This window comes from Cebus imitator, unplaced genomic scaffold, assembly GCF_001604975.1.
Source record: "Cebus imitator isolate Cc_AM_T3 unplaced genomic scaffold, Cebus_imitator-1.0 Scaffold110, whole genome shotgun sequence".
Classification (NCBI taxonomy): domain Eukaryota; kingdom Metazoa; phylum Chordata; class Mammalia; order Primates; family Cebidae; genus Cebus; species Cebus imitator.
In genome coordinates, this window is record NW_016107425.1 from 1,726,463 (window position 1) to 1,740,755 (window position 14,293).

At 36.8% G+C, this 14,293-nt stretch overlaps 1 protein-coding gene across 22 annotated transcripts in view; it reads left to right on the plus strand.

Annotated features, from left to right (window-relative positions):
* Nucleotides 1–10,032, plus strand: part of DYNC1I2 (dynein cytoplasmic 1 intermediate chain 2) — a 55,677-nt gene extending 45,645 nt beyond the window's left edge. For 13 of the 22 annotated variants that reach the window (XM_017538202.1, XM_017538186.2, XM_017538184.2 and 10 more), the window contains 3 exons: nucleotides 5,693–5,833; nucleotides 7,447–7,572; nucleotides 9,395–10,023. In XM_017538202.1, the coding sequence (XP_017393691.1) occupies nucleotides 5,693–5,833; nucleotides 7,447–7,572; nucleotides 9,395–9,508 (381 nt within the window). In that variant the 3' untranslated portion in view covers nucleotides 9,509–10,023. Of the gene's footprint in view, nucleotides 1–5,692; nucleotides 5,834–7,446; nucleotides 7,573–9,394 lie in introns of all 22 variants that reach the window. The other 9 variants (XM_017538205.1, XM_017538198.2, XM_017538194.2 and 6 more) reach the window with 1 other exon arrangement.
* Nucleotides 10,033–14,293: the final 4,261 nt, after the last annotated feature.

Here is a 14,293-nt window from a genome sequence, read left to right on the forward strand (position 1 = left end):
ATTCATTTATATTTTTTAGTATAGCTGTAGATTATTCATTCTCTCAGCTGTATACTATTCCATTGTATAAATAGATCATAATTTATTCATTCTAATGCTGATGTTACTTGCATTAAGTCCAGTTAGGGACTATTGCAAATAGCGTTGCTTATGAGCATAATTGTAGGTATCTTTTGATGGCCATAAGCAGCCATTTCTGTTGGTTATGTACCTCGAAGTGGAATTACGTGGTCTTTGATGGAAGACATAAAATTGCCTGAAAATAAGCTGGTTTTGACAAGTACATTATCAACTTAGGAGTCAGAGGCCTTAGCACAGTGGTTCTTAATCATTGGTGTGCATCAGAATCACTAGTGGAGCAACAGCAGAGATACTGATGAAGCACATCTAGAATTGAGCCCTGCATCTGTATTTTTCGAAAGCTCTGCAGATGATTGTGCACATCCTAAGTTGAAAACCACCTTCTTGGCCAGGTGCGGTGGCTCACACTTGTAATCCCAACACTTTGGGAGGCCGAGGTGGGCGGATCACAAGGTCAGGAGTTCCAGACCAACCTGGCCAACATGGTGAAACCGTCTCTACTAAAAATATAAAAATTAGCAGTGTGTGTGGTAGCGCATGCCTGTAATCCCAGCTACTTGGGAGGCTGAGGCAGGAGAATCACTGGGACCCAGGAGGCAGAGGTTACAGTGAGCCAAGATACACCATTGCACTCTAGCCTGAGCAACAAGAGTGAAACTCCATCTCAAAAAAAAAAAAAAAGAAAAGAAAAGAAAACCACCTTCTCAGAGTGAGACTTCCTTTGGCAGTGTTATCAGGGATAGTGACAATTATAAAAGAAAAAGGCTTTTAATTTTGTGTTTAAAGTTTTATTAAAATTTTGGTTTTTAAGTTAAAAACAAACATTTTTGGCTATTAAAATGATCATGCTGTTGACATTTACTATCATATCTGAAAAATTTTAATTCACAGTTTAAAATATTACAGAAAATCTCAAATATATACAAAAGCAGAGGGAATAATATAATTAAGCCATTATTGTTCCCAGCTTCCACAGTTATCAACACATGACCAATTTTGTCTATACTTAACTCTGCATTATTTAAAATCAAGCCTACACATATCATTTAAACTATAAATATTCAGTATGTATCTCTAAAAAATAAAGTCTCTTAAAAAATACTGTCATATCATTAAACCCCCCAAAATGAACATTGACTCCTTACTTTCATCAAACGGCCTTTCCATGTTCAATTTTTTTTTCTTTTTACTATTTACTTGAAGCAGGATCCAAAGGAAAGTCACACATTTGCGATTGACATATTTCTTTCTTTTTTTTTGAGACAGAATCTCACTCTTTGGCCCAGGCTGGAGTGCAGTGGCACAGTCTCGGCTCACTACAACCCCCATCTCCCAGGTTCAAGTGATTCTTGTGCCTCAGCCTCCTGAGTAGCTTGGATTACAGGTGCCTGTCACCGTGCCCAGCTAATTTTTATATTTTTTGTAGAGATGGGGTTTTGCCATGTTGGCCAGGCTGGTCTCAAACTCCTGGCCTCGAGTGATCCGCCCTCCTCAGCCTCCCAAAGTCCTGGGATTACAGGCATTGAGGCACCTTACCCAGCCACAATTGACGTATCTTTCAAGTTCCTCTTTAAAATAGGCTTTGCATCCCTCTTTTCTTTAATTGCTGTTTTGTTCTTGAGGAAGAAACCAGATTGGTCTCTGTAGAGTTGGTCCTGTAGAGTTTCTCAGTCTCAATTTTGTATTCCTGTGGTGTTATTCATATTAATGTGTGTGTTTGCACATTGTTTATGTTTCCATAATGAGATGCTTACCCTCATAAATGACTTAGTTATTATGACTTGGTTATCCACCAGCTGTTATGTTAACGTTTCTTCAGTCTTTTTGGTCATCTGAAGCTCATTTTACAGCAGATGACTCAGAAGGTGCCCAGAGGTGCATTATTCCCATATTCCACAAAAGTGTATGATTATGAAGGTTAGTTTGATTGTTTACAAAATCCATGACCTACATTTTCATTCTTTGCCTACCTTACTCACTGTATGGACTTCTGGAAAAAAGCATTGCTGTCACAAAGTCTGATGACAATCTGATTTTCTTTTCCCTACTTGCAATTACCTGGGTGATGAAATGATTTTTTCTCTTTTCTTTACAGGATCAATGTTCCTAGAAACACAGGATACCCTTTGTAGTTTCAGGCTGTCTTTTATTTTAGGAGAGTTCTTTTGAGTTGTTTTTGGTATTTGTTCGTATTACTGCTTTGGTTTTCTTTTTCAGGACCTGCCATTGTAGATGTACCTTCGCTGATCTTCTTAGTCACTTTTTTTAAAATCACTTTATCTCTTCTTTTAAAATCAGTTTCTTTTTAAATAACATTTTTATTGAGCAAAATCCTTATACCATGAAATTACCCTTTTAAAGTATACAATTCAGTGGTTCTTAGTATGTTCACAGAGGCATGTATTATCACCAGTATCTAACTTTAGAACATGTTCAAGTTTTAGAAAGAAACCTTACACCCATTAGCAGTCACTCCACATTCTCCCCTACCCCCATAGCTCCTGGAAACCACTAATCAATCTACTTTCTATTTCATTGGATCTGCCTATTGTGGACAGTTCATGGACATTTCATGGAATCATCCAATTATGTACTGGCTTTATTTCACTTTGCATAATGTTTTCAAGGGTCATCCCTTCATATCGATACTTCTTGTATCAATGTGTTGTTCCTTTTATAGCTGAACGATACCCCATTGTATAGATATACCACTTTTTGTTTATCCATTCATCGGATAATAAACACCTCAGTTGCTTCTACTTTTTGGCTATTATGAATAAGGCTGCTGTGAATGTGCAAGTTTTTATTTCTCTCAGGTATATACCTAGGTGTGGGATTGTTGGGTCACATGGTAACTAATTAGCATTTTGAGGAACTGCCAAACAGTTTTTCAAGTGGTAGCACCATTTTACTTTCCCCAGCAAGGTATGAAGGTTCTGATTTCTCATATCCTTACCCACATTTGTTACTTTTTTATTCTAGCTGTCCTAATGGTATGAAGTGATAATCTCATTGTGCTTTTGATTTGCATTCCTCTCATGACTAATGATGTTGAGCATCTTTTATGTAGTAATACTACTTATTGGCTGTTGTAAGCACTCTGGACACAAGTCATGTATCAGATATATGGTTTGCAAATATTTTCTCCCATTGTGTAGGTTCTCTTAACTTTCTGGATGGTATCATTTGAAGCACAAAAGTAATTAATTTCAAAATAGCTCAAATTACCTACTTTTCTTTTGTCATTTATGCTTTTGGCTTCTTATCTGAGAAACCATTGCCGAGCTCAAGGTCACAAAGATTTACTTTTATGCTTCCTTTAAGAGTTTCATAGAGTTTCATAGTTTTGGCCAGGCACAGTGGCTCATGCTTGTAATCCTAGCACTTTGGAAGGCTGAGACAGGTGGATCACCTGAAGTCAGGAGTTCAAGACCAGCCTGGCCAACATGGTGAGACCCCTTCTCTACTAAAAATACAAAAATTAACTGAATGTGGTGGCATGTGCCTGTAATCACAGCTACTTGGGAGGCTCAGGCAGGAGAATCACTTAAACCCAGGAGGCAGAGGTTGCAGTGAGCCAAGATCGTGCCACTGCGCTCCAGCCTCTGAAGACAGAGCAAGACTCCATCTCAAAAAAAAAAAAAAAAGGTGATAGTTTTACTTCCTATTTAGATCTTTGATACCTTTGAGTTAATTTTTCTATATGATGTAAGGAAGGAGGAATCCAGCTTGCTTGCTGGCTGGCTTTTCTTTCTTTTTCTTTTTCTTTTCTTTTCTTTCTTTTATTTCAACATTGAGACAAGGTCTCACTGCAATCACCCAGGATGGAGTCCCACAGCATGATCTTGTCTCACTGCAGCCTTGAATTCCTGGGCTTATGATCCATCCACCTTAGCCCCCCAAGTAGCTGGGACTATAGGTGCATGCCACCACACCCAGCTAATTTTTATATTTTTTATAGAGATAGGATTTTGCCATGTTGCCGAGTTGGTCTCAAACTCCTAAGCCCATGAGATCCACCCACCTTGGCTTCCCAAAGTGCTGGGATTACAGGCATGAACCACAGTGCCTGGCCCAGCTTTATTCTTTTGCATATGTATATCTAGCTTTCCTAGCACCATTAGTTGAAAAGACTGTTCCTTTCCCATCTGATTTTCTTGGCACCACAATAACTTTTATGGATCTTTTTCTTTGCTATTGTCTACTAGTGAAATCAATTTTTCTATAGTTTTAGGAGACGGAATGGGCAAAGATAGCTTTCCTAGTTCATTTTCTAGGCTAAAGCTCTCTCTTCTCTGGCTTTCACAATGTGAAAATACATGTATCTTTTACTTTCTGAGATGGGCCTTTTCTGCTTCTCTCCACCACTTATATCTGGACTTTGCTTTGTCTCTTTTGTCCAGCATTCTACAGCTTGGATTCTACTCTCAGCAATTTCTCTTGTGTGAGACTTTTGTCTTGGAAAGGAACTTTGATTTGTTAACTTTGAGAGTTCATAGCACCTACACTGTACCATGAGACCTTACTTATGCATTTACAGTTGACCCTTGAATAATGCAGGGGTTAGGAATGCCAGCCCCCATCCTAGCAGTTCAAAATCCACATATAACATTTGACTTCCAAAGAAACTTAATTACTAATAGCCTACTGCTGACCAGAAACCTTAGCAACAGCATAAACTATTGGTTAATACATATTTTTATGTTATATGTATTATATACTGAAATCTTAAGGCAAGCTAAAGAAATGAAAATGTTAAGAAAATCATAAGGAAGAGAAAATAGATTTACTATGCATTAAGTGGATGTGGATCATCATAAAGGTCTTCATCCTTGTCATCTTCACAGTTGAGTAGGCTGAGAAGGAAAAGAGAAAGGAAGGTTTTGCTGTGCTGTCCCAGGCGTAGCAGAGGCAGAAGAAAATATGAGTGTAAGTGGATTTGTGCAGTTCAAACCTGTCTTGTTCAAGGGTCAGATGTATTTATAAATGGGATTGTGCCAAACTGCCTCCTAGTTTTTGCTGCTGTTCTCAGATTGGCCCACCACACTGTCCAATGAGCATCTGCTATGACTATGAGGTTCTGTTCTTCACCTGTCAGAAGTTCTTGTGCCTTCCTTTTTCTTCCCACACAGACACTGATACTAAGCAAATCTTGTAGTTGTCAGAAGTTTGTTTCTAACTGCTTTTATTTGGAAGTTTGTCTACTGATTCTGCTGTAGACATTGTCTGTGAATCTTTGCTCTTCCTTTCATTGCTTTATCTGATTTTATGGGGAGATCTAGAGGACATTCAAAAAGTACACTGCTATTGCCTTATCTTCCCAGAGTCTTCTCATTGACAAATGTATTTGAAGCATGTTCTATTTCTTTTTTTAAACAGTATGGCATTTACAAGTTAAAAAGAAAATGCAATCAATAGTTGATTCTTAGTTTATAATACCAGGTAATTCTGTAGTGAAACAAATTATAGAAACTTTTTCTAGGCTAAGTTAAATATTATAAAATGTTATCATACCTGTTGAATATATGTCATTATTTTTTTTCCAGTAATAAGTAGTTTAATGAGTTGCATGTCATATTTGGACTGCTAAGAATCAACTTTTCTCTTTCAGAATAACAAGCCTTTGTATTCCTTTGAAGATAATTCAGACTATGTTTATGATGTTATGTGGTCACCTACCCACCCAGCCCTGTTTGCCTGTGTGGATGGCATGGGGAGATTGGATTTGTGGAATCTCAATAATGACACAGAGGTGAGCAGGAAAATAACAAAAATTGCATTGAAAAATAGAAAATTGGATATTTATTGAATAATTTGTGAAATTCCTTTTATTCCAAAGAATGTAAAAGGGCTCTGTGATTGTAGCTTCATCACAAAGAAATCAAATAAGCTTTGTACCCTAAATAATAAACAGCATGCTGTGAAGAACTCAAGGGAGAAATAATGTTGCCAGGAGCACTGGGGCATTTCCTTTTACTTCTAAAAAGCACTATCATGTCTCTAATGTCCTGGCAAAATCTCATTCATAAGGTAACTGGGATATTTTTCATTCATAGACTAGAAAGCAGATAGTTTCGGACTGTTGAAGTATGTTAACCTTAATTCTGAATTTCTAAATTATCTCTTAGCCTTGATAGGATTGTATATCATCCATAAACATTAGTCTTAGCCTGATGTGTTTGAAGGAAGGAAAAATGTATTTTGATGAGATTTTTTCCGTGAAGGATTGAAAACAGAGTATTACTATAAAATGAATATAGAAACTATCAAATTTCCTAATTGCTGTATTAAAATCACTTATTAGCAATTACATTTAACTGCAACTCTTATTTATTTTTAGCCACATGTATTTTTACCACCTTAGAGAAGCTTAAAATGTTCTTAGAATTCTGTTCTATGTTGCTATTGGTAATAGAAGTAATATCAACAGTTCTGTCAATGACAGTTATTGAGAGAAAGTCAACTCAGATCTCCCACATCTCTTCCTACTTACCTAGAATGGTACCAGTTTTGTTTTCTTAATTTGGATTTTGGTCTTAGAGAGTTGAGGTTATAATTAAATGTGGATTGAAATCTAATATTTCTTTTTAATAATTTTGGTATTCCGTGTATGGGATTAAATTATTTGGGGATGACTAATACAAATTAGAGGGGTTTTTTGGTCAGATTTCAAAATTTAAAAAAAAATTTACTATGCTTTTAGTCTGAATCAAACACTGAATGTTTGCTTCATTTGTAGCAAATAAAACTTCTTCCTCAGCAAAGGAGAGGCACAATCAGATTCCAGGGAGCCGGTGCCATTGTGTAGGTGTCAGCATCCTGCCTCCCTCCAGCTAGCTCATCAAACAGGAGGCTTACAGACTCATACTGTCTAAACAGTTCATACCTTCAGTATGAACTGTTTCTAGGAACAGTGAGTCAAATATAGGTTTCAGCTGATAGAGATACATGCTGCACAAGTGATTCCTGTCCTCTGCAATTAAACCATAATCTGCTCATGAGGGCTTTTGAAGTGTTTTCTTTTTAAATGGGTTTTGGCCATATGTTTTCAGACAGCTTGACTTCTTAAAGAAAATAAAACAACAAAAAAGGACTCTTTGTTCTAGAGAAGATCTTTCAGAATAATGTGTCTAGTCTCCTGAGAATTTTTTATACAAGGACTTGTTATTTTCCCAAACCATTTTCAAGGATTGACTATAAATGTCATTCATAATATATCACTGAAGAAGAAGAAAGTTGGGGAAATTCTTTATCTATTTTCATTTTTAAAAATGTAGCCAGATTGAGAGAAGAATTACTGTTTTACATGTTTATAGAAAACTTGATGAAACTTTTAACACTGTCCTATATTTTAAATGACTTTAGGTACCAACTGCCAGCATTTCTGTGGAGGGTAATCCTGCTCTTAATCGTGTGAGATGGACCCATTCTGGCAGAGAGATTGCTGTTGGTGATTCTGAAGGACAGATTGTTATATATGATGTGGGAGAGGTATGGGACTCCCTGCCTATAATTTTGACACATCTATTTAGTTGCATTGTAGTAAAGGTATTTTTGCGGCTAACCCTAGGCTTTGAGGTTTATAAGTTGTATAAACTATATGGTTGTAAAGATAAAACTTACTTTCTACCACAAAAGCAAGGCTTGAAACTAATTTTCTTTCTAAACCAAATGGTCTGTGTCCCATGCAACAGACTGTGAGGGTAATAGAGTAAATACATTGAAAGTACCTTGTTTCTTGAAGCATGCATTGTTGGAAATTAGGAACTTCTTCAGGGAGAAGTTTGGAGTTATAGGTGGACTTCGGGGTTTTATTAATATTGAAATAAGATTTATTTTTCTGTATTCATTAATTTGTTTGGGCTAGGTAGCAGAAACCAAAAGTAATTCTTTGGCAAATCATCTGTGACTTTATAAAATGTGCATCTTGACTCTTAAGCCTTCATGCAAAGCCACAGTAATGGAATCCAATAGGATGAGCTACAGCTCTCTCGTCTTTGATGCTCTGATTGGCTGAACACAAAGCCCAGGATGGATTTCCTCTTTTTTAACCCTGGCTAGCACCTTAGTCACTTTCCTTTGCTATGCCTCATAACATAATTTTCTCTGGATATCCCATGGCCTCTAGCAATTGGATCTGGTAGGAGGTAGATTGAATCACGTAGAGCAGCAAATTAAACTGCATAAATGGAAATGTTCTATACCTGCACTGTCTAATATGGTAGCTTCTAGCCACATATGGCTATTGAACACTTAAAATGTTGCTACTACAACTGAAGAACTGAATTTTTAATTTTAATTAATCTTAATATAAATAGTCACATATGGCCAGTAGCTACCCTACTGGATAGTGTAGATTTAGAAACAGGCAAAGCTGTTTGCCACAGTGAGTGGTTTGTAACCTAACATGACAGTGTCAGACTCCTATGATATTATAATGACAGTTATCAAAACTTTGTTATTGGGGCCAGGTGTGGTAGCTTACACCTGTAATCCCAGCACTTGAGGAGGCCAAGGTGGGTGGATCACCTGAGGTCAAGAGTTTGAGACCTTCCTGGCCAACATGGTGAAACCTCATCTCTACTAAAAATACAAAACTTATCCGGGTGTGGTGGCGCATGCTTGTAAGCCCAGCTACTTGGGAGGCTGAGGCAGGAGAATCACTTGAACCTGGGAGGCAGAGGTTGCAGTGAGCTGAGATCATGCCACTGCACTTCAGCCTGGGCAACAGAGTGAAACTCTGTAAAAAAAAAAAAATTGTATTGGGCTGCCTTTGTGAAGGAAAGCATCACAAGCCTCTTTTGCCCTTTTGCTACTGGTGCAACACTAAAGTGGTAAACAGCAGCATAGCTTTTGATGAAGGAATTAAAGCATCAAGAAAGATTACCTTATGCTCCAAACAAAAATACTTACAAGAAACTAGCCCCTTATGAACCATGCTTCAAATGCTGTTTCAGACTAGGAATTGTGCAAAAATACAATAAAAAAAATTTTCAAGGAATTTCTCCCCACCGGCAGAACCCATGAGATGATGCATAGGAGTTATATTTACAAAGCATCATTGTTACTCTCTCTTGCATTGGTATTGATAATAGCAAAGTCATTTCTGAGGCTGTCACAACACACTTCACAAACACCGTCTTTTGTTTTTGAAATGTTGTAAATCATTGTTATAGTCCCTGTAATTATGGAAAGGCCATTGAGGTCAATTATTACTTTTTACTGGAAAAGTTATTTGAAAACAAACTGAATAATAGTGGGTGAGATGATCTTTTATTTCACTGTATATAAAACATTGTCTTTCTTTTAACAGCAGATTGCTGTTCCCCGAAATGATGAATGGGCACGATTTGGCCGAACACTTGCAGAAATTAATGCAAACCGAGCTGATGCAGAGGAGGAAGCAGCTACCCGAATACCTGCTTAGTTCCTCAAAAGGGGAGTTTAACTAGTGGATTTGGGACAGGTTCTTAAGTGGATCCCAAGACTATTTGCATGCCTCTGTCTAAATGATAATTAAAAGGAAACTTCATGGATTAAACTGTGGGCTTAATGCAGCAAGGAAACTTACAATGTCCCTTTATATATAACATGCATCTTGTTTTGGATTTATGTCTTTTTTAATACAGCTGATTGACTTCACAGAAAGCAGCTTTTTTGAATTCTAATACACAGATGTATATTAGTTATTTTGAATTCTTTTCAAATTATAACACTGTATGCAGTTATTTCTAAAGCACAGATGAAATAAGTTCTGCATATTTTTAAATAATCACAATTCCCTGTTATACAGATAATGTTCTCATTACCCATAATCTGTAGGAATTTTGTTTATCCTTAGCCATAGTATGCATACACCTATCCACATTCCATTCTAACATCCTTTGTTGTCTTTATAGTTCATGTGATAGTTACCTATAAATAAACACAAATATGCGTTAACTTTTCAAATTTTCATTTTTACTCCTTACAACTTAAATTTTTCCATCTTTTATGAAATATATTTTTCCGTATCTTTAAGCTCCTGTTGTGAGCAGCCATCTCAAATCCTGTAGAGCTGTATGCCCTAAATATACCATGTAGTATACACTGTATGTCTCCCGGTGCATTATGAATTGATGTCTAGATAATCTGTTGGTGAAAAAATTTCCCCTAGGTTAACTTCTGATTTACTGTCATATTTTCTTTCCATCTAAGATATATTTTCTTTAAAGGATAAATAGAAAACTGCCTATAATTTTCACTGATTAAGAACTATGTATGTGACCTCACTGAAAGTAAAGCCTTTGCAAGAAATTGATTTCATGATTTCAGTAACCATAAAGGCAAAGTGCTCAAATGGGCCCATATTTCGGTATTAAAATCCACATCTTGAGATCTGTTGCCACAGCATTGTCTACAAGTCCAAAAGGTAGGTGACAAATATCTAAGAATTAGTATTGAAATCGGCTATTTTCAGGAATAAAGGAAAGGACTATGATCAGATCTTGATGTTATCGACTTTAAATTATCCATTTACTTGATCCCAAACCTTTGGTACTTCTGAAGTTTAACTATCTTTTATTCAACAGTACATGAACCAGGAAGGAAGATTAGAAATCAGAATTTGAACATTTTTCTTTTAATAATTGTAACAAAGACTTGTTGGGAGAGAGATTTCCAAATAATAACTATGAGTAGTGGATAGTGTAAGGAATAATAGACCAGGAATACCAGGAATATGAGAAGTGCGATTTTAGCCAAGTCTGTGCCTCATTCTTTATATGTAGGAATTAAGTTTTGATTTAATGATTTCTGGATTTTCTTTCAGCTCTAAAATTATTTATTGTAATTACATCAGGCAATTCTTTTCTATATTCAGTTTCATAAATTGATATGCCATAATCGGCCATTATATACCAAAGACAACATCTCAGGTTATCTCATTGTAGCAGTTTAAGTGAAAACTTCAATTTTAGCAGAGTCACACTGTCTTTCTATAGAAAAATTGGTGCACTCACTACTCATGTAGTTATTATATCTTTTACCCTGAGTTTGTAAAAATGACTAGAAAAAGGGAAAACATAAATATTAAAATATAATAGATAAGAAAAGGTTGGAAATCATATGGCAATCAGATGGTCCTCAGACTCAAGGTGTTGTGGTTAGCTGTGAAAGAAAAAATAAAATTGTTTAAATGTTTCCCTTTTTGGGAATGACCTCTTCCCTTCTCCCCCAGAAAATGTGATGTTTACCTTGCCCATTCAATTTTAATCTGTATTTTTAGAAACACACAAATTTACTGTAAGGATTTACCTTTAATTCCTTAAAGTTGACTATATAATAGCAAAGATAAGGTACTAAGACTGTTAATATTAAGAATCTTCTAGCAAGGTTAGGTTGAATAGAAGTATATCACAGCTCTTTATACTTTTAGCAAAAACCTTATAATTTTGAAAAATATCCGGTTACAGAAATTGTACCTTATCAGTTATACTTTTTTTTCTGAGTAAGAGAGCAAGCTATAGCTTTCTGGTTAATTTATTCTTTCGTTGTCTTTTTGAATTGAACGTTAAAGTTTGTTACCTTCATGTTAAGGAATATCCAGCTTTGCAGACAATAATTAACTTGCAGTAAATCTTGAAATAATCATTTTTTTAAACCAAATATTTATTGGTAGAAGCTTTCTTCCTGTTTATGGATCCAGTTCCCTACAAAGTTTAGAAAATCTCTTTATATAAAATGTTGTTACAATATTGCTGAAATACTGCATCTTGAAGGAATGGATGACTTAAAATTTAGGGGGAGAAACTATAGGAAAATCGTTTTAGGTATGAATGATTGGTCCTAGTCTTTCCGTGTTGTTAGAATGTTTTACTCTGTTCTGTACTAGTGTGGATAGACTGTAACATCCACCAGTGGAACCATACAGAAAGGAAGGACTTGAATGGGTGAATGAAAATCTGCTGTGAAGCATATTATACTGTCTTTTCTTTGTATTTGGGCAGTGCATTATTTTTAAGTCAGAAAGCCAATGGAGTTTTTTTTTTTTTTTTTTTCCTACTGACAGGGTCTGGTTTGTCATCCAGTCTGGAGCCTCTTTTTGTTTTTTATTTTTGGAGTTTTTTTTTTTTTTTTTCTCCTAAAGCTCTGCCATAAATTTCAGTGGTCACCTGCCACATTCACTGGGCAGTACATTTTTAAATGGTCTTTTCCACAACCCCAGTATTTCAACATTGACATTCTAATAGTTTTCTAAATGAGAAAGCTATGTAATTAAATGTCTGCTAAAGAGAATGGAGCTCCAAGTGCAGCTCTAGCTGCTGATTATCGTCTAGGGTGCTGGTGTCCTGTCTCAGTATTCAGGTTAAGCCAAGGTTAAAAAGCCAACAGCTTTGCTGCTTCTTGATGACTTAGCGATGCGGTTCCTATTGAGTTTTGTTTTTAATCCAAGCTAGGCAGCAGCAAGAAAGGAGTTCTTGCTTTCCCACTACCATCTTGCTGATTGCTAGACCAGCAGTCTCCGGCCTTTTTGGCACCAGACATCAGTTTCAATTTTTTTAAAGACCAGGGAGGTTGGGGAGATGGTTTCAGGATGAAACTGTTCCACCCCAGATTATCATCAGGCATTATTAGATTCTCATAAGGAAGGAGCTCACACAACGTAGATCCCTCACATGTGCAGTTCACAGTAGGGTTTGCGCTCCCATGACAATCTTAATGCTGCCGCTGCTGATCTGACAGAATGGGGAGCTTAGGCGGTAATGCTCACTCGCTCACCTGCCTGCTGCTCACCTCCTGCTGTGAACTGGTTCCTGATAGGCCACGGAGCACTGCTGGTTCTGGTTTGCAGCTCAGGGGTTGGGGACGTTACAGGTTTGAGGGAAACACTCCCAACCAGGACCTTATCATTTACTAATTAAAAATTATTAATGCTGGACCAGGTGTGATGGCTCACACCTGTAATCTCAGGACTTTGGGAGGCCAAGGCAGATGAATCACGAGGTCAGGAGTTCAAGAGCAGCCTGGCCAACATGGTGAAACCTCGCCTCTACTAAAAATACAAAAATTAGCTGGGTGTCATGGCAGATGCCTGTAGTCCCAGCTTCTCTGGAGGCTGAGGCAGAATTGCCTGAAACTGGAAGGCGAAGGTTGCAGTGAGCCAAGATTGCACCACTGCAATCCAGCCTGGGTGACAGAGCAAGACTCCATCTCAAAAAAAATTATTAATGCTGTGAAGTTATTTACTTTGAGATCTGGCTTACAGATCTATGGACTCCTAGTGCTATCAAAGAATTATAAATTGCCTCAAAGGCAATATTAAGAGAACAACCATTTTCAGTGTTTCCTTTAAAGAGGAAGATTACAATTAGGAACATTCTTTTAACCAATTTTTTTTTTCAAAAGTTTTACAGCCCCCGAATGGTAGTAATTTGCTTGGACTGTATTATATTTTGTAAATCTTTTTCATATATAGGAAACACGTTATAGAGTCCATCTTGGAGAAAGGTCCTACAGTCCTTACCAGAATACCAACTATAAGGCTTTGAATACATCACAGTGGAATGCTTTTCACAATAGGCCAGTTCTCTCATTCCTTTTGTTGGACTTTAGGTGTTTAGATTCTCTTTCTGCCTGCTATGTTCACAATTCCCAAACTTCTAAAAGTTCAAATGGATGGCAGGTATTTAAGTTTTCAGTATGTAGCTTTTAGCTACTGATAGTTTCCACATAGCCAATCAGCAATCTTTTACAAACTTTTATAAAACTATGGTATTTTGTGTTGTTAGTTTCACAGCAGGAATCCCAGTTTTTGGCTTCTTAATATTCCATTACCAGTTCCCAGTCAGAGGATGGAACAGCTTGCACTCAGGTAAGCTTTCTGAAAGGCCTGTTTCACTTTGTAAGGTCACTTATTCAGGTCTCCAGTAATGTATTATCCTGCCTCTCATAATGTACTTGATTTGGTCAGAAAGCTGTGGGGCGGTGATTGTATGGATGTAGAACACACCTGCGTTGTGCCGAACATGCAGAGGCCTGACACTGTGGCTCCCGAAATCAGGTACACCAGTGGTAAGACTTTGATAGCAAGTAATTTTATCTTTTGTGAATTTTTGTACTAGATTTTTTCTGAACAAGGTAATGGAAATGCATTGAAACAAAATTACTTATATTTAAGAGTGGCTTGGTTATGAGAGAAGGAACACTAGACACAGAAGACCCGAGTTCTATT